The sequence below is a fragment of the Acanthopagrus latus genome, chromosome 12, assembly GCF_904848185.1.
Source record: "Acanthopagrus latus isolate v.2019 chromosome 12, fAcaLat1.1, whole genome shotgun sequence".
Classification (NCBI taxonomy): Eukaryota; Metazoa; Chordata; class Actinopteri; order Spariformes; family Sparidae; genus Acanthopagrus; species Acanthopagrus latus.
Window position 1 is genome coordinate 16,557,355 of NC_051050.1, and position 25,945 is coordinate 16,583,299.

The window sequence follows — 25,945 nt, forward strand, 5'->3', positions numbered from 1 at the left end:
TGTGTGTGTGTGTGTGTGTGTGTGTGTGTGTGTGTGTGTGTGTGTGTGTCTGTGTCTGTGTCTGTGTCTGTGTCTGTGTCTAAGCAATTTTGCAGCCTCCTCAGTATTTTTCGTCCATAATTGCCTCCTGTCAAAATGTCTGAGTGAGCTGATTGCAGGAAATAGGACAGGACATGCATGCCCCTCATTAACCCATCAGTTGGTGCAGCAGATGTGGCAGATTGAAAGATAGGCTAACACGGGCAGATATCACCTCTGTAGTTGGTGTTTTTTTTTCCTTACCGTCTGTCATTATTTTCAAATTTATTAAGACAGGATTTATGTTGAAATGATAGTTTGCTCAATTAGCGTGTCATGGTACCTATGGCAATTCTTCTTGCATGTACAGCACAATGAACATAGTAACATAAAGAGTTGAGGTTACTGATAGTTTCCCCATTGGATATTAAACTTTTTCTTTTATACTAGGAGATAGATTTATCCTATCCAGGCTCAAATCATCACACTTTGGGTGAGACACAAGGTACATCTTGGACACATAAATAAAACAACTGAACTGATTTACACCTAATGCATGAGCCCGTCATCTCCACAAAAAAAGGCGAACCCAGAGCAACCCAGTTAGCATCGCCCTGGTTCCCTTAACAAAAGGCATTTGGGATTTATCAGTTTGATTCCGAATTATTGCAGAAAATAAGCTTTGTGGCGAACACAAGTTTATGATACTTCACCATCTTAACAAACGAATGACACTTTTAGGATTTTTGAAGCGTATACGATTGCCACATGTAAAAGGGTGACATCAGGACAGAAAACAAACTATATCGTGGGCTGCTTTTAGCATCACCACCAAAGGCGACGAGTGAGTAGATGAGTCTCCTTGTTCCGCAAGATAACATTTAATGTCCTCAACAAAGTCTCATTTAGCCACTTGCCACGAACCGCCTTTTGAAGACACGTAAATGCTTGATGAAGGAATGGCAAGCGAACACAATGCAACTCATTTCCAGGTTTTGGGACTCTAATCAATATGCCTGTTACTGATAGATTGCAACAATCATACAGTATACAATCATTTTGGTAGTCATTGGCATTTGGCCTATTCAGTCGTATAGGTGTGAAAAAGGGTTTACTGTACAGTATATTAATGCATATATTTATGAGTTTCACATTCACCTTGAACTCGCAATATTTTCTTTTGGACTGTGGAGGAAAGCCAGAGGATGTTCACAGTTACATTGACGATACACTCACTTTTCTTTATATATATTTATAAAAAAAATTTTTTTTAAAAATGCCAAACCAGGAGCTACTTGCTGTGAAGGCTGGAGTTCTACCCACTGTCCATATTCAAATGTAAAAGCTCCTGCGCATAAAGGTGCTCCCCAAATGAATCAAAGCAGCATATGAGATACTCAGGGAGCACAGAAAAACTACAAGGAATATACTGAAGAGAACCCAGAGGGTACATATCACTAAGATGCAGTATATACATTATGCACAGGGCAGAAGATGCAATCGCAAGTATGGTAATAAGACAGTTGAACAGGAGGTGGAGGAGGGAGAAATCAGCACGTACACTACAGCAGGGGTAAGCAGCAAAACGAGCCGAGGTAGAGGCAGCATACAAGATCAGAAGAGCGAGAGGGAAAGAGTGAGCTTGTTACATTGTTAAGGCTGTCTTACTGACTAGCTCCAGCATGACCGATGATGGTTATAGTCAGCGAGTACTTATCATCTAATGGTGTGCATGACTTTAGTGCGCCGCCCAAACTCGCACAGCTTGAGTCAGACACATCTGAGGATAAAGAACTGTTTATTTGCACCAAACGACACAGATTGCGCTTGGCGTTGGGCGCTTTGTACTTCTGTGTACTCCCTGAATAAAACCCAAGCAGAATGTGACATTATAATTCTGATCCCCATTTAAGCCTTGTATTAGTCGACCAACAACTATACTAATAATACAACTATGGTGCACTTTGTATGATACAGCTTTGTGTTGACACAAGGATATCAGAACCTGTAAGATAACAAGAAGCATATCTGCTAGACTGAATCATGAGTTTATGTCCCTCTAGTGGGTAAGTCAATCAATTAGTCAGTCAGCCAGCTGCTGACAGGTTGCCTATACTGCGTTGTTGAGATAACACTCCTCCAGCATACAGAGAGAAATCAAATTAATTCATAATATCAATTATTACTGTTCAATGAATATTAAACATTCAAATCAATGCTAATATAATATTAATGCCCCCCAGTTGAATCAGCTGTATTCTGCTTGGCTGAAGCGGCTTAAGTTTCTAATTGCCATTCAGATTGGAGCCATTTAAAAGTCATCCTCCATAACCTCTCCAAACACACCCATTTACTTCAACAACCACAGCAGCCTTTTGGCCTACACAGGCTTTTTGGCCAGTGAAAACCTATCCTCTCAGTCTGGAGCTCACCAGTGCCAGCCCAGGGCTTGGATGGCCTCCTTCTGCAGCTTGACAGCCTCCCTCACTGCCGGTGTCCGTGCTGCAGGGTTTGAACATTGTTCAAATGTGCCCCCAACCTCTGCAGACAACTGGAGAAAGTTTGCTCCGGGGTGAGAGTTGAAAATTATTTTTGGACCGACTTGTTCTCAGCAAATCCGGGGCTGCACATACGGCGGCGCACAACACTGTCTCTGCCATCTGATTCAAATCACTACCAGGTGGTGATCGGTTGACAGCTCAGGCCCTCACTTCACCCAGGACATAACACCTCAAGCCTAATGAGACAGCTACAAAGACAGTCATTGATCTTTGGCCCAAAGAGCTCCACTTCTGCCAAATGAAGCCGTTTGAGATTTGGGCAGAGCAGCACAGCTGAGTTTGTGTTTCTGTAGATCAGTGGCACATTGTGCTTTCTGGTGCACATTTTGGCAAGGTATTTTGTCTGATTTTCTGCCACCTCGGATCACTTTCAATCAAGAGTGCAAAGAACAGTTTCAAACTGAGAACAAACAGCTTTTCTTTGCTCACAATGCACAACGTAATCCTGCTTTTTGTTATCTAAATGTGAGTTTTCTTGTGTGGTTTGGATTACCATAACTCTCGCATACACTCAGTATGTATCTTGTGGCCCTGAAGTTCTTTCTAAGATGCTACCTGATTGGAGGAAGACAAGTTGACAGGCTCATTTCAGACAAAGTAAATTAAAGCCAAACAACTTCAACAAATTGATAATAACACTGGCATCATAAATGTTTATGTATTATATTTAAACTGTCATCATTAGTGCATTTAATCCTCCTTGGCTGAGCATCGTCAAAGGCAATGTCGCTAAAGTGCATCAACCTTTCGTGAACTGCTCAAGATTAATATGCAAAAAATTAAATGCACTGCAGTGGTTTAGTGCAGAATCATCCAGTTTACTTACAGAAAGCTATAGGAAGACTTGGGTGATTATATTTGTGTTACAGTGTCACTGCATTTATCTTTTTTTTTTTTTTTTTGGCTAAACAAGCAATTCAGTTCTAAGTTTTGTGCATTTTAAATAAACAATCATTATCGGGACTCCACAACATTAAGGCATTAGACGCATGGATTGGCAGTTCGGCTTTTCATAATCCATTGGAATTGCACCGCAGCCATTTGAGTCAGCCACTGAACTGTGCATCAAATTATTATCATGAAAATATTTTCAAAACGGAGACTCCTAAGCCTCACAACAAAGTTTGGCTAATTTGTCTGCATAAAGTGGGTGTTTTATTATGCCACAAAGCTCGAGAGAAACACGTAACGCAGTTTATCATAAATGTGTTGCAGCATTACAGAAAAAACATCCAATGTACCAGTCCTATTTGTATGTTATTTGTTTATTGTTAAGACAAATACCTCATAATAAAAAGAGCATCTGAGATATATTCTAAGTGCAAACACTCCTAATTAGGTGTTAAATCCACATAGACTTCCTCTATATATGGCAGGTTCAGTCAGACAGACAGAGACTTCATAGACTTCATATACACAAACACTCACACTGACACAGCAGAGGGAGACAGATACTCTCCCAGTCTTGTTAGAATTGACTCCAAAATGAGTCAGACGTTATGGGTGCACGGGTTCACGGGTGCACACACAAAAACAAGGCCCCTAAGATACGTGAGCCAGCTCCAGTCATACACCTTAAAGGAGTCGGCCTGTTTGTGAACAAACACGGGCGACGGAATATGTGATCTAAATATTGCGAGGTCGAGGGCTTGTGTTCTGCACAGGATGTCACACAGGAGCCGTGTTTGATTCCGACATGTATTATTTCTCTCTTTGTTATATCAGCTGATAACAGCCTAACAATTAGCAGATTTACCTCACACAATTTAAATGCAGCCAAATGCTAAGAATGGATATTTATGTGTTAAAGCTGGGAATCAATATGCTACAGTCTTCTATTTCACAAATCCCTTCTCACCTCTGCTGAGCAGATGGCTTGTAAAAGAAAAAAAAAAAAAAAAGTATGCCAACCAGTAATCATATGTGCAATAAATGGTGCTGGTTATGTTCCTGTGGAGTGACTACAGATGGCGTGGTGATAGTCCTGCCTTGGAGTGCATGTGCACATTTTCGACACACCCTTTATACTGCCCCAATGGGGACTTTTAGCACAGACCATGTCACTACCTATTGCCAAGGCAACTGTCCAAAAGAGCAGTAAATCAGACTGGAAATGACTTTTATGGACATCTCATTTTATTGGTTTTTGCCTGGCCAGATGCTAACCAGTAAGTTCAGCTAATTATCTGTGGTTTGGATTAAAAATATGAGAATAAAATAATAAGCCATAAAACTCTGTGTGTTTGTTTGGAGTGCAAATCAGTGACAAACAAAAAACAAACAAACCCAGGCGAGTATCAAGTAATTCAAATATTCTGACATTTTACAGACATGATCAGCAGTGACATTTACTTCCTTAATGAACTATTCACTTGCACAATGTAGCGTTATGCATATCCACTTTAAGAACTGCTCTTTTTTTTTTGCTTTCAGTGTCAACTCTAATTTTTCATCCATAATTAGTTAATACCTCACTTTTCAGAGTGTTTTGTAAACATTAATAATAATAATAATAATTTACAGTTTGTTTTTGTATACAGTGTTTTCAACATTTTTGTCGCTATGGCTCTTTTTTCACATGTGGCTTGGAAAAGCTGCTGAAATTGCAAAAGTGACTGAAGTACAGTGCCTTGTGAAAGCAAGCAGTAAGGTTTCGACCTCACTGGTGTGTGTCTGTGTGTGTATATGAAGAGCTTTTAAGGACAGCAGATAGGCTAGCTCTCAGGCCAACCGTGCTTGTTCAAAGCATCTATGTGATTATCCAAATGATCAAAAACATTTTATACACTACATACAATATTTACAATATACAATATTTCCAAAGGGAACTAAGAAAAGTAAATTATTTTTAACAGTTTTGACTGTAAAAAAAATGTACTGAGATAACTATAGATGGATACTGTACAATTGGCATGGAAAGAAAATAATGTGCAGTTCGTAAATCCATCACACTGCATTGTGCAAGTGGAGAATTGTTGTTCTCACTGCAAAAGGGTCATATTATCCAAGAACATTGGTAAAAGAGCCTCCACTTATAGTAGGGGACAAAGTGTAGATGCGTGTGGACATAATATCTGCATGATATGAGTTTACAACTGTCTTTTGTAATGCCTGAGATTTGGACCAATTGGTGGCTCAGAGGTAAATAAGGTGAAGGAAACAGTCAGTTAAGGCGGATTCGAGAAAGCATCCGTGCATTCAGAACAAGACAACCCACAATTACCATTTCTCACTATCGACTAAACACTTGTGCCGGATTATGGAAGACATAGATCTCTGAAAGTTGAACATTTTACTGATACAAATTTGTATTTTCTGTCAAATTTTTGTGACTTTTTTGTGCTTTTTTAAGCACAGTTCTCACTAAATGTTGCTATTAATCTACACAAGTCATAATAAAATCAGCCAAAATGACCTACCACCCACTTCCCTAAGTGAAACATTAGTTTAGCATTTGTGCATTAAAACAACATGCAGAGCAGTTCCTGAAAGCGAAAGTAGATGGAGCATAGCAGTGGCTCAGGCAGAGACACTGGAGTCGCACCTGCATTAGCTGATTAACAATAATAACAATAACTTATTTATACAGGACTTTTTCAAACAAAGTTGCAAATTGCCTTGCATGGTTGAGCCAGGATTAAAAACAGCAGACTGGCACCAGCTGTTTTGTTCATGCTTCACCAGCTCAATCTTCAGGAGCTAAACCAACAGCCAACTAGTAATGTCCAGTCATATTTATGCAAGTGTACAGCGTGGACTTGTTAACCCAACAGCCGCAGCACTCCTTTTGTTTTTCGTGAGGGGAAATCTGGTGGCCTAGCGAGCCGAGTGGCCTGCTGTGCCTTACCAGTGTAAGATGAAATGGAAAAATCAAAGGGAAACAATACAGAGAAGCTACAATCCCTCAGAACGTCGGACTGTCAGCCCCCTCACTGTAGTTTGTGTGGCCGAGCAGTCGGGTGAAAAAATGGACAGCGGAGAAGAAAGAGAGAACCAGGGGAAGAGAAAAGAGGGAGGGCATTAAAAAAAAAAGAAGGCCCGGTTGCAAAGTTCTGCTAATCGCCGTAAAATTCCAGATATCTCTGCAAGAAGGTAAGGGGGGTCTCTGTGTGTGGGTAATTGCCAGCGTTAGCAGGCAGATATTTGCGAACACAGTCTTTTTCAACTAAGCATCGAGCAACTGCAATACTCCCTCACAAATGGTGTGATTTTGAGAGTCGTTGAGTCGAGCTCATGTTAAGTTAGTCATGCCATCTTGTAAATTCAGCATTAAATGCTATACATTAAATTGTTTATTTCCTTGCCAAAAAAATGCCGGTTTGTCTTGGCACCGCTGTGCCAGTCGGTCTGGATCCGTGTCTGAAGAGTGTCTTGCCTAACGACATTTGGCAGCTGATTTCACAATTTACACTCAGTTTACGAAAGAAGACAACATTTCATCAATGGGAAACACGTCAAATTTTCCAAATACACTGAACTGTAACCAGAGGGCAACTTCTTCGATGCTGTGATCAGATAAATCTGGACAAAAGTTACTGGGAGGTCTCATTTCCCTCTAAGAGTACAAGATATGTTACTGCTACAATTAGTTCAGTATTTCAACACACAGCTTACAGTGCGTGTGGTCTGTTTATGAATGTGGTGAATAAAGAATTTGGCCTGAATTATTCTCCCTGCCCTCTAATGGCCCAACCTCAGACATGAGTGCTAAATGTTTGGTATTAGTGATTTAACCAAGATCCCATGTGCATGTGGTGTTTATTGTGGGGATTAGTTCTAGCAGAATCATCTTTTCTGCTCGGTTTCTGTGGGAGCTCCATCAAAGAGCAGAGTCTTTTCCATTAAATCCAACACTGTAACCATTTGCTATAAACAGTTAATTCCTTGACATAAATGCCTTTGACTGAGCAAGATAAAGTTCCCCGCTGCTTCTTAAAAATTGCAGCTGTTGTGGTCAGGCTCCTACATTTTACATCAAAGTCTAATTTTTCGCTAATATTGCTCTGCACCACTGAGTGGGTGAATACTTGTTCTTGTCATCCTCCTCCTATGGAAAAAGCTGCATGGTAGCAAGGTGAACACGAGGGCGTAAAGAATTGCTGCCGGTGACTCGGTAGCCCGTCACATCATCACCATCTGCTGCTGTTTGCTATGCTATGGAAATCTATGGACTGTCCTCCCACAACCGCTACTGCCTGGTACACCGGCTGCTGTCTGAACAACACTGCTTGTCTCAGGACGTGTGCATAAGTCTTGGCTCAATACGGCGCAGAGGCAAGAAACAACTAATGCATGCCAGTGTTACTTAAGGGTGAGACCTTGATCCATGCCTTTTCATCCAGCCCGTGGTGGATGCCAGAGATGGCAACTTTCCAAGTCAGACCTGATTCGCAACCTGTTTCTTGTAGAGTCGGCTCAGGCACAGTGATACCTTTTTTTTTTTTAAAAAAGTGATAGCAAGCTGTGAAAATTTGCAGCAAACACGTCATTCTTGAAGCCCTTTCTTTATCCTTTGACACATAACATTGCGTGCCTGCCAGCCACAAGTGTGTGACACAAATGAACTGGCGCTTACACAGCGAGCAGCGTGGGTCATATGTTCTCTACCCTTCTGCAGTTGGATTATGGAATATAACAGCCCTTAGGCAGAACAGCAGAGTGTGTCTCATACCATCTGTGGGTAAAAAAAACAGTAATGCCTGATGTCCCAGCATCTGAGAGGCACGTCATTAACCTGCAATGGAGAGGACTGCTATCCCCCTTTGTCCTACTCTCACTCCCCTCATGTCCTGATGCTCTCTGCTGTTAAATTAAGGCAGGAGATAAAAGAATAAATACATAAATAAACACATAGGCAACATCCACCAACTTTTGCTGCAATACTTCCAGACCAGCAAGTACATTGCTTATGTTAGCACGATCCTTGATCTGCTGCTCTCGCGCTTAACCCTCGTGCCTCGCTCAAATTCACTACCCCCTGGACAGCTATTAAATCCTCATACAGCCATATTTTCCATCTGTTTTTTTTGTCAGAAAACTCTTAAACAACTTCAGACTTGCTCAAAACTACCAAACATTCAATCAGTTTCAGGATTTTAACCATTTAAATGCTGGTTTAATTATCTGAATCATTTCCTTATTTATTACAAAAAAATAATGTTCCATAAATAACTCTGGGGCTTTGGTGGGGATTACAGTCTTGGATATGTCAAAGATTATTAACAAAACTGATTTGATTGCATTAGTATCGTGTCATGTCAGATACTCCCTCTGGACACCTTTGTGGCAAAAATGTACAGGCACAAAATCTGCAATAAAATCCTTGAGCATCTTTTTTTTTTGTTGTTGTTTTTTTTGCTTTTTTGCTTGAATCCCTTAATCAACTTCAGCTCTGATCAAAATGATCAAATATTCAAAAATTTTCTATTTCAATAATTCAATAATTTTCAATATTCTTCAGATGAGTCCTGCAGCTCTAAAGGCTATTCTGCACTGAAATGCCTCTTCATTTTTGCTCCTTCTCTGCACGCTAATGAAACGACCCTCAGCCAAGCTGCAGGTTTATCTTTGGCTGTGGAAGCAGCCAGGTGCATAAACACACCAACAGTTGTTTTTGTTTTTGTTTTTGAGTACAGCAAAGGCAGGAGGCCTTGTTTTTACTCAAGCACCTCTTCAAAGACACATGAAACACATCCCTCCAAAGATGACATTTCTTCACCCCTGAAATGATCAGCGCTTACAGATAGATAGGCACGCACGCACACACGCACACACACATACAAAGAACGTCATGCCTCTGCCTACAATGGGAAAATGGTTGAATTTGGTGGCATAGAGAAAAAATGTCAAATATCACAAATTTTCAGGTCAATGGGCAAGTTTGAAGTTGAAGTGATTTATGACAAAAAAACGAACTTATTTTCTAATCTTTTAATTTAATATTGATTTGACTTAATAGCAATTTTTTTGGACGTGTACAATTTTGACATGAAGGTGTCCAGAGGGTGCAAAATGCATCAATAGAGTATAAAAGACATGTAAGAGTAAACGACATTGGATTTCATGCCACAAGCGGTGACACAGCCATAATGATCGCCAAATCAACAAAAAAAAAAAAAAAAAAAGAAAGAAAAGAGAGATAAAATGTACAAAAATGCCCTAGGGAGGCATAATGGTTAAGTCAGATTTGGCTTCAGTCCTATTAACTTCATCCGCAAATCAGCATCGCTGTTTGCTTAATTGATGAGATGCTACAGTGCAACAAACCGATAAGGGCTGATAATCAATGTGAACTAAAGACCCCTGCTTAAGTGGAGTCTTTTACCACTCTGTTCCTTTGTGTAGCAATGAGTTTCCATTGCACCTACTGTATGGTGCTTTCAGACAGGGAGACTATTGTTTTTCAGTAGAAACACAGGGAACCATGGTGCACCTTTGATGCATGATACACCTTAAGGCTGGCTGCCACCAGCCATACACCATAAGAGGAACAAGAAGCTGCAGTGACTGTGAGCTAGCTAGCCACTGCCACCACGGCTTTGGAAAATCATATCAGAGTGGACAGACCCTCTGCAAGACCCTCCACAGCCACTATTCACAAGTGTGGGAGCTTTATGGACTCAACGTTAGACACTCAGCCTGTAGGAAATGCCAATCGGCAGTGCCCGCGACAGGGGGGACGTACCCCCAGACTCCTGCAGATTTGGCCACAGCTGAGGGAGTACGTCACAGTACTCTGAACAGTAATTGTTATCTTTTTTACCATGCAGTTGGATGTGTTTTCTCTCTTCTTGTTAGCTGTTTGGCAGCGACGATGACGTGAAAGAGAGACTTCAGAGAGGTCAACGCAAGAATAGCTGCTGCATCACAGTTTATCGGACTGGTTGGCTTTTAGCCTGTGGCCATCTCACTCACAAACTTTTGTTTCATTTGACATTGTATTGATACTGTGGGTCTTCTTTTCACCACTATATCTGGTTACCTATCCATAAATGTAATTGTTTTTTATATTGCGATAATATCTTTATTGTGAGTTCTTCTGGTGACACTAATCATCCAGTGAAAATCTGATATCATAGTATTATTAAAGTGTCACTATGCTGATCATTTATCCTATTTTAGGCTCGAACCTGCTCTGTTTAGCTGCCTGATGAGATGACATGAGGCAGATAACTCTAGACCACGGTGTACAGGCTGGTAGCTGAGAGCTGCGGCAGCGGAGTTGCACCCCGCTGGAAAAAAACCACACCGAACATCAACGCTAACAGACGGCGGCTGCTGCTCACCCGTCTGTAAGCATCTTTACTCATGTGGACTCGAATAGGAGAACATGGGGTGATAGTTTGCAGTTTTCATTTATAATTTCTCAACTCTCTGCAATTATACAGCAAAAGAAAAAAAAGACCGTCATTTGTGAGGAGCACTAAAATCAGTGTTGGCTCATCAGCTCTGACTAACTGTTGGAGGGTTCACAGGCGTTTAGACTCTCATGGCAGTAATGGAAGCCATCAAAGTCACATGAGCTTAAGCGTGAATCCATATGAAACTGAAAAAGGAAAAGATGTCAGGGTGGCGTTTTAAGCAGCCAGTAAGTGCTGCTGCAGGCCCTCTCCTCTGTTCAGAGATGGCTGTTCATGTTGAACACAGATTCTGCCCTTCACTCTTCTCTTCAAACCGTCTGTCCCATCATCGCCTGTCATCTGTCTTGCTTCTTAGCGAGACTCACTTTCACACAGCCTGGGAAAATATGAGACCGTATGTTGTGAGATCTAGCCTTAGACAAGACGTTCTAATAACGGGGTTTCAGCACCGGGGACAGCGCCCATGCTCACCCTCCCATCCGGGGTGAGCACAGGGGGGATCAATACCGGATCAATACTCTCTGGATAATTTGACAAGTGCTTTCAGCTCTGTGTGCCCCAACCTGTGCTTTGTATCTTGATTACTGATTAAGTGGATGTCCCCAGGATCTGACCTGCAGTGGAAGGATTGAGCGGCGCCTCGGACTACGGACTCAAGCAATTGTAAGCCTGGCAATTGCCCTATTATCTCCTCATCTCTCACTCCGTGTGATTTCTGCACCTCCACTGGCCATGTTTTCCCTGAGCGCCACAGAACAAGGAAATTCCTGATGCATTTCAAATGAAGATCTTTCTTTTTTTTTTTTAGCGAGTAATTGGGCACTGACCAGTCACGCTGGGGCACTACACACTGCATACAATTTTGATTGACCTGTGCTTCTTTTGGATAATCGGGTATACAGCGGGTGAAGACACAGATCAAAATGGAAAAGACTTACTTTTAAGTGTCAGCTAAAATGAAATCTTCAGCCGTCACTCATCCAGGATGTTACCCAACATGGTATCCTGATGAAATAGAATTTCATCCTTTTAATTAAGGATTGGCATGGTGTCCAAGACTAGGTGTACCATAAACGAGGATTAAATAGGCGTAAAGCTGTACTTTTTATTAAATATATCCAGGTTGGACACAGTGGACCCATTGGGATGCAGTCCAAGAGAAGATTGGATCTAAAGAACATTCAAATCCAAATCAGGATATTGCAGCTTCAGTGTTACTCTGTGTGATATCCAACAGGTTGTCTTAACCAAGCATCTGAGCATGTCGTGGTGCAGCGTGGCCTCAAATTGCAGCCTAACAGAAAAACTTTCAATCCTGCCTTCTCCAATATGGCCTATACTTACCGGACCGGAAAGAATGCCCCTGCATGTCAGAAATATCACCCTGCCTCTGGCGAGATGACCTGCCCACTGGCCATCTTTTTTCTATTATCTATTTTCTCATTCCTTGCGTGTCCTTACTGCAGGGACTGCTCGAAAACTCAAAGGTGACTAAGATTTTGCTGACGATTTCTCCAGGAAAGCCTCCCTCAGTATCTCAAAAAAAAAAAAAAAAGAAAAGCTAAATGCTTTTTGGAGGGCAACTCAAAACTCCAATTTTGTCTTTTTCTTGTGTGGTCTGACTGCAATGATTCTAAACACATGCGTTGTCCATCTTCATCTTTTCCTTTATTCTAACCACTGTAAAACAGCACTGTTATGTTTCACTGTTATGTATATTTGTTTGACCATTAGAATTTTCTGCTGCTGGTGGTATGAGGACACTGATGCATGCCTTGAGTACTAAATCATCTCAACCTGCTTCTAGTAGCAACCCCAAATAAAATCATGTACCTGAAAATTAGCCTAATATGTCTCCTTTAAGGTTATAGCTGTTATGTGGCAAAAACAGATTTTTTTTTGTGTGTGCGGCCATTTATTGTTTCAATACCCTGGCTCTATCAATTATCATCTGAGAGTATCTGCGTCGACCTATCCATGACACTCCTGCTAATCAACTGCGTGGTCACAAACCATTACACGGACACTTTCTCATAAAATCTTCACCTCTTCATTTGGCTTGCAATATATCCTGCGCATACATAATGTCTTATCGCATTTGGTCAATCTTATTTCAAAACCCTTGTGTCTTAAAAGGAGGTTTAATCTGCTTTTTTCAACTCTGATTCTGCCATAATTAAAGACGTTTCTTCTTATCAGTCTCATGTACGCCTCCTCCTCCTCTCCTATCTTCTCAGTTATACTTCCTGTTTTTTTTCTATCCTCTTGCTGTCCCTTTTCTCTCCTTAATTTAATCTTACTTCGGTCTAATTCTGTGCCTCTACACGCTCTATCTGATGGGCTTGTGCTCTCCGTTCAATTCCTTAATTTAAACCCCCTTTCATTCTCCCTTTGTAATTCTCGCTCTATCTCCTCTGCACCTTCATGTAGTTGATCACTACCCCTCCTCGCTCCTTTTGTGTAATCGGGCTATCGTCTGTGCTGCGGAACTGCACCTCTGTGTCGCTTTGTAAAGCACTCAAACAGCTCGCTCTTTAATTCCTCCCATCTCCATTCGTATTCTAAGTGGGTCCATTGTCCGGACATGGGCAGGGGAGGTGAGTACAAGTTGGAGGTGGGGTTAGGGTTGTGGATATAGGCGGGACACCCATCATAGTCGCACAGAGCTCAAAATCAAAGCACAGCTCCACATTCTCTGAGGAGGGCTCTGACACCCTGCCACTGCGTGATAATCAGCTGATGAACTTTCCAGGTAACACCCGCTGCTGGTACTCCGTTGTCACATTTTGCCCTCCGCGCTGCTGTTACAAAAAGCGGCATACTGGAGAGGGCAAGTGGTGCACAGCGTTCCTTAAAAAAGAAAGGGGTCGAATTGTTGAGCCCTAACAGGTGCGACAAAACTTTGCCAGAGAGATTGTTAAGAAACTTTTGACCCTGAGGAGTGATCATAACTGACAAACCAACTGAAAACATCTGTGCAGGGGTAGAATTACTCTGAGCGCAATGTGAGATCAAGCAGACGTGTTTAATCACAGCATGCAAGGCAAGCTAATTATTACAGCTGGTGCTTTAAGTTTGAAATCTGAATTACATTTTAACACAGACACACATTTAATGACTTATGTCTGTCATCGATTGTATGTGCTGTTGCCTTACCGCGAAGTAACACAGTTTTGGAGACTCAGACTCAGAACTTTGGTATTTACAATATTAACGAGGTTATAATACAAACTCAGAAATCTTTGATTTTTTTTCCATAAATGAATAAACAAGTTCTCATAGGAAAATGAGGTCCCCAGAACACTGTTTGAAGCTAGAGGGTAGTGGGGTCCAGCAGGGTTTGTTTATGTATTTTGTTTATGCATAAAAAGAATCACTCAACAAAGATCTTTGTCCTCTGATCAAACGCAGCCCTCCTTGTTAGAGAAATGACAATAATGCCATCCCCCTTGTTAATCTGTCACCCCCTTCTTCGATAGTAGGAGAGAGAGTGCAGAGGCAGAGGGGTTGTTTAGTTGAATATGTTAATCTAGTCCGACTGACTCATCGATCCTTTATCTGACTGAGCTTTGAGCAACTTACAATCTACTGCCCCGATCATGTCTCCGAAATATCAGTAACATTACAGCGCTGTGCATTGATTAATCCATGACACTCTCTGTGTTACTGAAGAAGCAGACAGATCTGTAAATACGTCTTTTTCACTCAGCACCACCCTTGCTTTAGTTACTTTCTTGGATCTATACTACTGTTTAAACTATATACTAAAAATTGATATTCTACCTTGCAGCCTACATTCTTCATAAAGTAATTTTGCCTTCACGATCAGAGTAGCAATGTGTAATTACAGAAGATGAAGAGGATAGCGACACACTTTTTTATTGGATTACATTTAAAGGTGTATTGATCATTTCTGTGGTACAAAGTTATAGAAAGAAAATTGTAGTCAGGAGAGAAGGAAGAAAACTGGACAAAATGGTATTTGCACATACATTTTTTGGTCAGTTTTTCTAAGCAATCGCACTGTGAATGAAGGCATCAACTGACGCCACGTCACAACTCACGACAATGCCAGATTTGTTGATAATTTATGGCTGTCCTCACTCTGTATTACATGACAATGGACACACAATTATAAAAGAGAGTGTGACAAAGGTGTCTTGGGATGAGTGACCTTGATAGCTGTTGGGATCAAGGGATGGAACATGATGGGACATAGGGGCTCAGACAATAAGATTTTTTTTTTTAATTCTGGGAATAGTATGAAGTCAGAGAAGATAATAGTGAGAATTAAATTGCACAAAGGCACATCAAAAGTGAACAGCCTTGGTTACTATGGAGTCAAAACGAACTAGTCAATGTAAAATGTACAATAACATTAACCAACCAGGTTAAAGTCATCTGTATCCATCACATCCACAACTTCAATACCACGTCAGTCAAACGATGCCAATATCACAAGGTACTGTATAAATCACCTGATTGTCATTCTGACGTTTTCATGGTGCAAGCTATTTCTCTGAACTTTTTTAAACATAAATCATGTTGATGTTTTAATATCTTCAGTCTTCAGTTTTTTGATTGAATAAACTGAATAAAGAAATTAACCTTAAAGGACACAGTTTCATACTGTTTTCTTTCTAGCTTCAAAAAAGTGTTCTGGGGACCTTATTTTCCTCTGGGAACAGCTTGTTTATTCAGTTATGGAAAAAATAAACAATTCTGTGTTTGTATTATAACCTCAAAATGAGTTTGTATTTCTTCTCTGAAACCACATAGTGCCCCTTTAATCCACTTCACAGATAAAAACAGTACTTTTGCTTCACAGAGTGGGGGAGCTGCTGGTGTACCACTCCCTCGGCTGGTTGGTTGGTATGTTTTAACATATCACTACATCTTCAGAGCCACCATACCGGACCGGATCCCCTTGAACAGACAGCTGAGATGAATCCAGCGAGTGCTACTTGGGCTCTAGCTACGTGTCATTGAGCCAGTCAGGGCTACAGGGCGATGCCAGAGAACCCTGGGACCCCTCTTGTATCTCTGCAAGCTGGCACTATTTTTCTGCCAATCCCTGTAAAGCTTGGTCAGTGGCAAGTATCATTTTAATGCAATAATATACCCATGTCAAATATTCACATATTGGAGCAAGCAAAATTATTGCAAAATTGCCTGCGGAAATAGATTTGATGCAACGAATCTGCACCAACTCTAACCCTTTTCAGCGTCATTTATTTGGCACATCCATGTAAGTAAAGTAGCATCAATGTCTTTTGGGAGGTATACATGGACCTATGTTGGTTGGTGGTGACGTGGGGGGGCAAGGGAGTCTTGCAATTGAGCCAGCTCCCCTGTAAAAAATAAACAAGCCACTGACTGGCCTCAGTGGCATTAGCCAATAACAAATCGGAGGTCACCCATTAGGTTGTCACTCAAGCATGGCAGCTTAGAACAGAGCCATGTCTAAAAAATGTAATTAATTTGATCGAATGACATGCAAGTTGTCATTGGTTCAAACTTGTCATTCTCTAAAAAGCTTCCAGTTCTGTTTATATGAATAAAGGAACACATTTACTAATTATACCGGACGTAGGCACTGTTTCCCAAGGCTAACAAATATGAAATGTCAGCGAGGGACCCTATTTATGAAGGTCTGATGATATTCCGATATCAATACGCATTCACCAGCTCCTTTAATTGAATGATTAAATTGAAGTGACACATGAATATGGCATGGATCGTCATGCTCCCCTGGGAAATCATTAACTCCAACACCATTCACAGCATCCCCGGGGAGAACGGGATGACCCCTTTCGTGATTATAACAGCCACAAAGATTAACCAGTTCCCACAGCATGTAATGTCTTGTCTTAAATCAAGATCATTTAATCATCGTGACCCCCTGGACCCCGAACACGAGCAGTTATCTCCTATGGTGAAGAAAATGGAGACGGGCCACATACTGCGATTAAGGTGTTAGACCCAAAGTGTTACTTTTTTTTGTGGAATCTATTATTCACATTTTCATAGATGGATGGAACCAAGTCTTTCAGATTAAAATCAGACTTATTCTACGAGTGAAAAACCATTTGCACTTGTGTTCAGAGATTATTTTAGATCTATAAATAACTGCAGTGTCCCCATATGTTCAGGTCAGAGCAAATCCTCCTACTCCGTCTGAGCACATGCAGCAACAAACATTGCGACAAAGCCAAACCAGTCCTCATTCCTAATGCGAGTATTAACTACATTTAGGCAGGGAAAACAAAAATCAAATGTTTACCAACAATGAAAATGAAAGTAGGGGAACATGTGCTAATAACCATTTGCTGAATCGAGAGAGAGAGCGACGATTTCTACTCCTCCTCATTTAGTCTCTCAATACTGCTACCTGGAACCATGGGAGATAACTACTTCCAAGAGTAATGCCTGAGGTTGCACCGCTTTTTCATCTTTTTCTACAGGGCCAGATGTGGTGCTTGAAGTTTCTTTCATGTGATCCGTCTGGGTACCAGAAGGTGAAACTCAAGGTCGCACAAAGGAATTGGTGATTATAACGGCGGTAGGTCATAAAGAAGCTTTTTAAAAGCTGAGGCTTTTTGATACCAACCATGCATGGATTTAGTCCGCCGTGCTGGAGTTCTGCCGGCTCATTAAAGTACATGAGTTATGTCTTACTATGCAACTGGCTCTTGCTCTTCCTCTCACCTTTTTATTAGATGTTACATTATTTGTTTATTTTTTAAATATTATCATTGTTTATGGTCATATTGAACTGTCCTTTGGCTGCTGCAACGCACACATTTCGTCGTTTGCGGGACTAATAGAAGAATTTCTGATTTATCATTCAGGATTCTGGTCAGTCATCTCTTAAATATATACTTTTCAATGCTGTGTTTGAGTGATGCCAGGGAAGCTAAGGCACTTGATGCAGCAGAGAAATCAAAACAGCAGCACGAGAAGCACACATCCGATTCACAGAGCGAATCACAGCTGTCATTTTTCATTGTTGCCCCGCATTCTGATATTTTTCGAGCTTACCCGAACAACACAAAAGCAGATCTATAAATAATGTGCAAAAATAACACAGATTTGTTGAGAGCTGTTTACTTGATTTTTCTTAAATTCGTTTGATGAAGCTTTCAGTCTACGCCGAGGATATTTGTTTGCCTCTCATGGCTGGCATGAAAGCAACAACCCTTATCATCATGTCATACACTCACTGTCATTATTCATTCACATAACTGACAGGTTGCCATTTTGTCTCAGTAACAATGGGAAGGGCATAAACTGACTATATTACAGTGTTGCAACTCTTACCCCAGCTGTGTGTTTCATTATCTTTGTAGAATTCCGGCCAGTAGTTATATAGAAGTGTATAAGGTACACCTGTCTACAGTACATGTACATGAAGTACACTTTCAGTTCACACACTGAAACACATGGATAACCAGTGAACTCTTCACATCGTTATTTTCTAGCTTGGGTCGTTTTGATTAAGTCTGCACAATTCCCATACTGGGGGGAATGGGGGGGGGGGATGGGGGTGACATGGTTGAAAACATTTGAAAAACACATGGCAGAGCTGTTGCGGGTGCCTGTGTGGAGGACAGCATTTTCTTTCAAACAGCCACTGTGAAATTTGACAAAAAAGTATAAAAATTGGATGCATGGTACTACTGACTGGATTTATGTTTGATTTAATGAAAATTAGAAATTTGAAAATGCAGCTTGACAGTTTCAGTGATCTAAACTTTTAAATCCTATACATGAGATTTCAGCTGATGATACATTAGCCACTTGGAGGCAGGAGAAAGATGTTTTAAATACAGCGCTGCAATATTATCACCATGTTCAGCACCATGTTACAGAAGTTACAGAAGCAACATAGTTATTTGAAACTAAACCACATTGTTTTCCTAATCCTAACTGAGCAGTTTTGATGCCTTGACCCAACCGGTGAGCATATGCAGGTCAGGCACTCTTGCCAATGGAACACTGCAGCATTCAGTGGTAATATATGTCGTTCTAGGATCACTGGTGTGAGGACTGTACTATGGTGTATTCTCCAGCAGATACTGTGTAAATTAGAATTAGAGAATCAAACTTTTGCCCACCTGCAGTTTGTCTGTATTCACGTCTGCTTTTATATCTGTTTTTTTATTGTCTCCATGAAGTCAAAAGAGAAATATTTGGCTCCCTGGCTGCCCTTTTATGTAGCGAACAATATTTTTGTGCAGAGCTTTTTTAACCGAAAATAGCCAAAAACGCTATTGATAAGAACAGTGAGAGCACACCAGAACAGTGGTACTGTGGGCCTGTAGACATTAACAATGAGCTGAAAGGTGCAGTCTAACAGCATGCAGACTCGGGTGATAATTGTCATTTCTTTGTGAATCTACGTGATCCATTGTCAATATATTTAATAAATAAATAAATAAATAAATAAAACCACAACAAAAGCACTGATTTTCTCTGCTTAAAGCAATGTTGACATACAAGTGCGGATAGACAAGTAACAAGAAAATACCATTAAAGTCAATCCTGAAAAAAAATGTTGGGTGTATTTGTGTGTAAATGTGGGTACTTCAGGAACTGATGACTCCAGCCAGACTCCAAGGCTTTGCCCTACAGGGAAATTTACCTCAGTCAGTTTGCCTGATTATTTTTTAGAAATTATATTTTTTTAACATAATTAAAAGGGAAGGAAAAAATCTTTGGGGAAATAACACAAATGCTCCTTTTTGCTTCAGCCGACTGGAGGGGCGTCCTGATGTCCGCTGTGTTTGATAGCCAGCTTGCCAGTTTTTATCCCGCAGGGAACAAGTGACAAAGCAGACAAGCATGTGCAGTAGCTTACACATCAGGGACAGACAGGGCGTATTCAAGAGTAAAGACCACACAAGCATCTGATTGGACAGAGGAGACATTTGTTTACATGCTGTTTTATGTGCAGCAGCCGGGCAGCTAATTAGCAGTTCTCCGGTGAACATTTGTTTAGTCACTTGCTCATCAAGCTAAGGTGCAGGACTAGATGTGTGCTGATGTGTTTGAGTGTAAGGAGACTTAAGCGGGAAGGCTAATGTGCTTTGTTGTTTACAGCCTGAGCGTCTCGAGAGCTCAGAGCTGCAGGGATTAATCAATTAATCTATCTTTTACATTTACGTAAATATAAAGTCTTTGGGTTTCGCATGGTTCCTTCAACAGAATAAGAAATTTGAAGATCACTTTGTGCTCTAGGAAACTGTGATGAGCTCATATTAATCATACAAATAATCTGAAATCAATAACAAAAATAATCGCTAGTTGCAGCTCAACTTGTGTTGTGTAAGCAGGCTGCTGCAGCACACTGGCTCAGCGTGACCATCTGCTCTGCCTATGAATGAATTCTGACATTACAGCTTTATGCATCATGTGATTGGCTGTATCGAAATAGGGTGTCCATCTCTGTAGACGGGAAACTACTCCATCAAATAAATGCAAAACCGGGGGGCACCATCAGGAAAATATATGAAAAATAAATACATGAATTATGAATTTCTCCCTTTTGGTTTCAGAGAGAACACAGGGCGAAGCAGATTGTCTGCTGTACCAGACAAGAATATGCTATGTAATCTCTGTCAGGCTTTAAAGGTGGAGTTAAAAGCCTTTACATGTGCTGGCAACTACATTCTGCTTGATGAGATCAATACTAGTAGAAAAATGAGTGAAATATCAAAACTTTAAGATCAAAATATTGTCTGTTGCATGATACTAACGAATGAGATTCTGTCTGCTTGTTCCAACACTTTATTTCAGTTATGATGCATATACTGGCTGAAATATTCATACGCAGCATCTTGATGTCAGATGCACCACTTGTGCACAGTCCACATCGCAATAAATCAACGTTTCATACATAATTTGCCAATAGCTGCTGCTCCAGTCTGTCTGTCTGTCTGTCATCCTCCCTTTGCATCAGACCCTTTGCCGCTCTGTCTGTTTCCCCCTCTCGTCATGCCTCTCTGTATGACACCATGTGTCAGCTGGTCAGTGCCTTAATGGCAGCCCCTGTCACATCAGTCTAGGTTTAAGTTACTGGGTCCCTCTCCGTCTGTCAACTGGTTGTTGTCAACAGCAACCACCTCCTGGGAATCTTGACCATTTTTTTGACCTGTCTTTGGATAGTTCACACCGTTGCACTTTCTCCCGGGGACAGCTTTGACATGTGATGGTAATGTTTTTGAAAATTGCTTTAGCAATGTCTGGGATGATGACAGAAGAGTGGATGGTGATAGAAGCGATGTTTCATAGGGAAATGGGGTCTCGGTATAATGGGAATAAAGAAAATAGGCAAGCATGTGGTCGCCACTAGTCCTGAATAATGAACTGACTGCGATTCTGGTGTCAGACTGCCACATCCTTGTTCTGTGAGGTCTAATCTTTTTAAATATACAGTCTTTCATAGAGATCCCTTTTATGTTCGTCTTGCTGACTTTCCATATACATTCTTCAACCGGCAGACACACCTAAAAGCCTGTAACGAATACAGGTTTAATCTGATCAAGGCAATGACGCTGGAAGGCAGAGAAAAGATTATGCGATTCTTACGGCATACGTTATCCACAACAGCTTGAACGAATGAAAACCTTCCCTTTCAGTTGATTAACTCACTTTACAGCCATCTGAAGTCAGCAGGTATGCTCAATCTGCGGCCTCTAATTTCAGCGGCGCACACTACGCTTGCTAGCTCCTCTGTGGTCACCTTAATTAAATCTTGTACAATCACGACCAGGTTGTTGCAAAGCATAGCCACACAAATGTATGTGTTATTGCGTACGACACACTGAAACACACACACAGTTTGCACTTTTCAGAGTGAGACACAAACAGATGTACCTCTGGTGTTTCCAGCAGAGCGGCGGAGCTGTACTGCATTAAAAAGTTGATGGAGGATGTCAAGTTGTTGTGGGAATTTATGGAGAAGTTCCTCTTGATACCATGTAAAAAAAAATAGGCAAAGGGGGGAGTGTAGGTAAAAATCTATTTTTAATTCTAATGTATGAATCTGAGATATGCAGGCTGACCAGCGAAAGAAGGATTTGCACTGTGCCTCAAATTTAAGAGTTGTGGCTGCAGTCAAAAACATGTGTAAGAGCAAACTCATGGCTTAAACCTCAGTTGAACAGCAGTGATTTTTTTGAGATGTAAGAGTTCCAAATAAGACAAAGCACAATGTCTGTTTATAGTAACCTCCGCATAGAGAACACCTGCAGCATGCATTATCTTACGTACAATTCAACTGTGAATTTGGGATGCTGTTTCAAAGTGCATGCATCTCATTCAGTTAAAATGCACGTTTGATGCCGTCACGTGTTATTCATGACAAAACCTTCACTAACATTACATTGGAGCCTCCGCAGATAAAAGAAAAAGACAGCTTGAGTTTACACCAATCTAGCAGGTATGCTGAGCTGCGCTGTTGTATCGATATCAAAAATGCCAGCAAAGCAACATTGTACATAAAATAATCATGGCAGAAACATCAGCTAAGTCTGACTGGTTATGGATGAAAATTATAAAAATAATCAAGCAGGTTTGCCGACTTCACAATATCTCCACAAATCAATAGCCACTTTTCTAACTGGAACTGTAGTCACTGTCACAATGTCACAATGATTTGGTGTAAATACTTGAATGGATCCTTAATTATGTTGGTCAAACAAAAAAAAAAAAAAAAACATGAGTCGTCAAAATGTCTCTACTGGCAAGTTATCAGAGTTATTTTATCATGTTATTTTATTCCTTTTAAGTCAAAAATATCACACCAAATAAAAACTGAAGAAATAAACAATATAAACAAGGCACTGTGCAAACATGCTATCTCCCAGCCTCAGTGTGCCATCTCTCTCTTATCTATTGTCAGCCTCTTTGCAAAACGACTTCCAACTACTTCCATGTTGCCATGTGGGTATTGTGCTCCTGGCTATCCTCATGAACCTTCAGCAAGTGGCTTACATGTTTGAGTACATCAACCAGCTTCTTTTGATTTTTGTCAGCATTGACTAAGACTTTGTTACAAAAGTCATATTGACACTCTCCCATCTTTGTCTTTGGGAAATGTGTAACTGCTTTTATATTTGATATGGTCCTCTGTGAACTAACTCTCATCTTACTTTGTCAGTTAGAAGAGATGGTCACTCAGCAGGTCTGTTGGTGCAGCCTTTAGTCCTGATGCTGTGTCACTCTGCTGTGCTGAGGTAGAGGGACAGGAGCACCTGATGCTGTGTCACTGGGGTGGTGCTGAAATATTTTAAAAGTGCATCTGAAGAGAGAAGAGAAGTATATGTGACCACTGCATGTTACATTTGAATAAAAAAACAAAAATTAGATGATTGATATGTGCTATACATAAGACTAATAATGAAAATGTGATGAGATTCTTTCAACTTTATTGTCATTGCAATGCATTTCAGTCTAAACGGTGAAGTGTATATATTTCGCCTATGAATTATATGGGAATGCTAAGGTATGGAGTATTAACAGTAATACACTTCAACCACACTTTAACACTGATGTAAACTTTAACAAACATCAGTTGTGACACAATAAGCCAAAGGTTTACAATGACCCTATTACAAAGGGGATAAAGAACTAATATCATTTTAACTGAGCAGGAAAACACAGCCAACAGGTAAAATAACACCCGAACAGGTTTAACCTTAACTTACCAAACATCCCTGATGAATTTAAGGTGGAGTAACATTAACACAGGTCGACTCAGCTATTTATTGATCATTAAACAATGCTGCTATCATTTTAAGTAAGCTAGCAAGCTAACACTCTGCTCCAACAAGGGTAACTACGATCATTAAACCATTAATTTCCTTTAACTTCATCACATTGACGTTACTGTACCTCTATCTTCTTCATGTCTTCCTCTTCTGTTCATTCTTTTCCTTCACTGAGCGCTGGGTGGTTTCAGTCTTTGCAATCTTGTGGTTCCGCTAACTTACAATATCAGTAAATATCTCTCTTGGTCTCGGGGTCTCGGTTCGGTCAGATTCAGGCAGCTCACGTCTCGACCTGCCCCCCTCTCAGAGGACAGGTACAGAGCAACGGATGACGGCGCCCCTAGCATTTGTTTATACTGCCTATGCATAGGGCCAGCTCTGGTTGTAAAGGTGGGTTTGTGCCCAGAGCAGCCCCTCTGGTTGAGTCTGTCTTTATAAAGCTGCAGTCTGGAGTTTTGTGAAAAAAAGTGGACTTCTTCCCCTCTGGTGCGCTGCAGCGCTGCTTTTGAAGCCCCCCCACACAGAGGAGCCTGCCTGCATGAGCAAGCTTGTAGCAACAGTAACAGAGAAAGCCAGATATCCAAGATGGTGCATTAAAAACAGCAACAACAAAATAAGCCTTGCTTGTTCTATTTCTGATCAATACAACTAAATTACAATGAGGAGTGACTCATGCAGTGCCACCTTAGTAACCCGAGTAACAAACAATCATTATCCCATGCAACATTTTTGCCATGCTGCCTTTATGAAGCATGAGTGACATTATTTCTCTAAAACCTTTCAACCACTTCAGAGAATCCTGAACACCAACTAACATTAGTATAACTGCCCGGTCACTTGAACGACACTTTTGCTAACCAGCGGCCATAAAGACAAAGCTTAACACCGGAGCTAGCATAAAAGCTAACAAGCTAGATTTACCAACAAGCTAAGTAGCTCTACTGCAACATCATATGGCCATATGCGCTATTGCCAGTACTGCCACCATAGCCCTATAAAACATAGAATGAAACAAATATAAAGCAGGGGTCCTTACCTGTCACGCAGAAAAGCAGCCAACTCTGTATAGCTCTTGAGTCCTTATGAATGCTGCATCTCCCTCCACTCCTGGCTCTGATATTTATCCTTGTTTTCTCTCGGGCTCGGGCCAATTCTTTGTCTTTATACTGCTTTTCTTCATCAGTCTTCTTATTTTTTTCTTGTTGACGTGGGCAACGGTGGGGCATTTTTCGGCTCTGTCCTTGCCTCTTCTCCATCATTGTTTACAGTTTGGGCTTGAGCTTGAACTTTTCGGACCACATAGGCAGGCATGGTGCCTGTGTGGGGGAGGGGCACTGCTAGGTGTGCTGAGCGGGGGAGGGGGGCTGCTATCAGCATGTGCGCGAGAATGAGTGACACTTCTCAGACACTCCCCTTGGCTCTGATTGGTTGTGTTGATCCAGAGCAGTGGATGCTTGCAAATCAAATTAGGGCCACTGGGTGGAGCCACAGACAGTGTGTTTTTATACAGCTGAACTGTATCTTATTGTACTGTCAGATCATGATGACAATTTTAGCAAATATAACAAAAATCGTTTATTATTATATAACTCTTATAATTAGGGGTCAGCAATCAGATTCAACCATGTGGCAATTTAACACAATGTGGTGTCAACCAAATTTTGTAGACGTGATGATGCATGAATTAGTAAAATTTGTAGATTTTATCTGTAAAACTAAACTATTGAAAAATTCCTGTCATATTTTCCCACAGTCCAAATTTGAAAGATATTCAGTTTAATATGATATAAAGCAGCAAAAGAAAATTTAAAAAGATGGAATTTTTTACATTTACATTGTTCAATATCAAATTATGTGCAGATCACTTTTCTGTTGATCGATTAATTGAATAATCGATTAAAGGTATCAGCTCTAATTCTTGTTTAAGCCGCATTATGAAGAAATTGGTATTTTGTGTCATTTGGTGCCCCCAAATTGAGTCCAACGCTGCTGTTGTAGATACAAATCCCATGTCTGTGACAGTTTGTCAGACATAATGTAGGTGCAAACAAAACTCAACTCATTACATCATAACAATTTCATGTCTTAAAAAGTTGTATGTTGAAGTAAACTCACCCTCCCAATGAAACTTCAACAGAAACAAGTGACAGGGGGCAAAAGACACCACTCACCCTTTTACAAGACACTGTGCCATCAAAATGATTTGGATGTTGTTATTTTGAGTCCAAAAAGT

At 40.8% G+C, this 25,945-nt stretch overlaps 1 protein-coding gene across 3 annotated transcripts in view; it reads right to left on the reverse strand.

The window, feature by feature from the left end:
- The window catches only part of LOC119030205 (myosin light chain 4-like), a 451,755-nt gene extending 426,708 nt beyond the window's left edge, over positions 1 to 25,047 (reverse strand). For 2 of the 3 annotated variants that reach the window (XM_037117622.1, XM_037117626.1), the window contains exon 1: positions 24,749 to 25,047. In XM_037117622.1, coding sequence (XP_036973517.1) covers positions 24,749 to 24,971 — 223 coding nt within the window. In that variant the 5' untranslated portion in view covers positions 24,972 to 25,047. The remainder of the gene's footprint in view (positions 1 to 24,748) is intronic. The other variant, XM_037117627.1, reaches the window with a different exon arrangement.
- Positions 25,048 to 25,945: the final 898 nt, after the last annotated feature.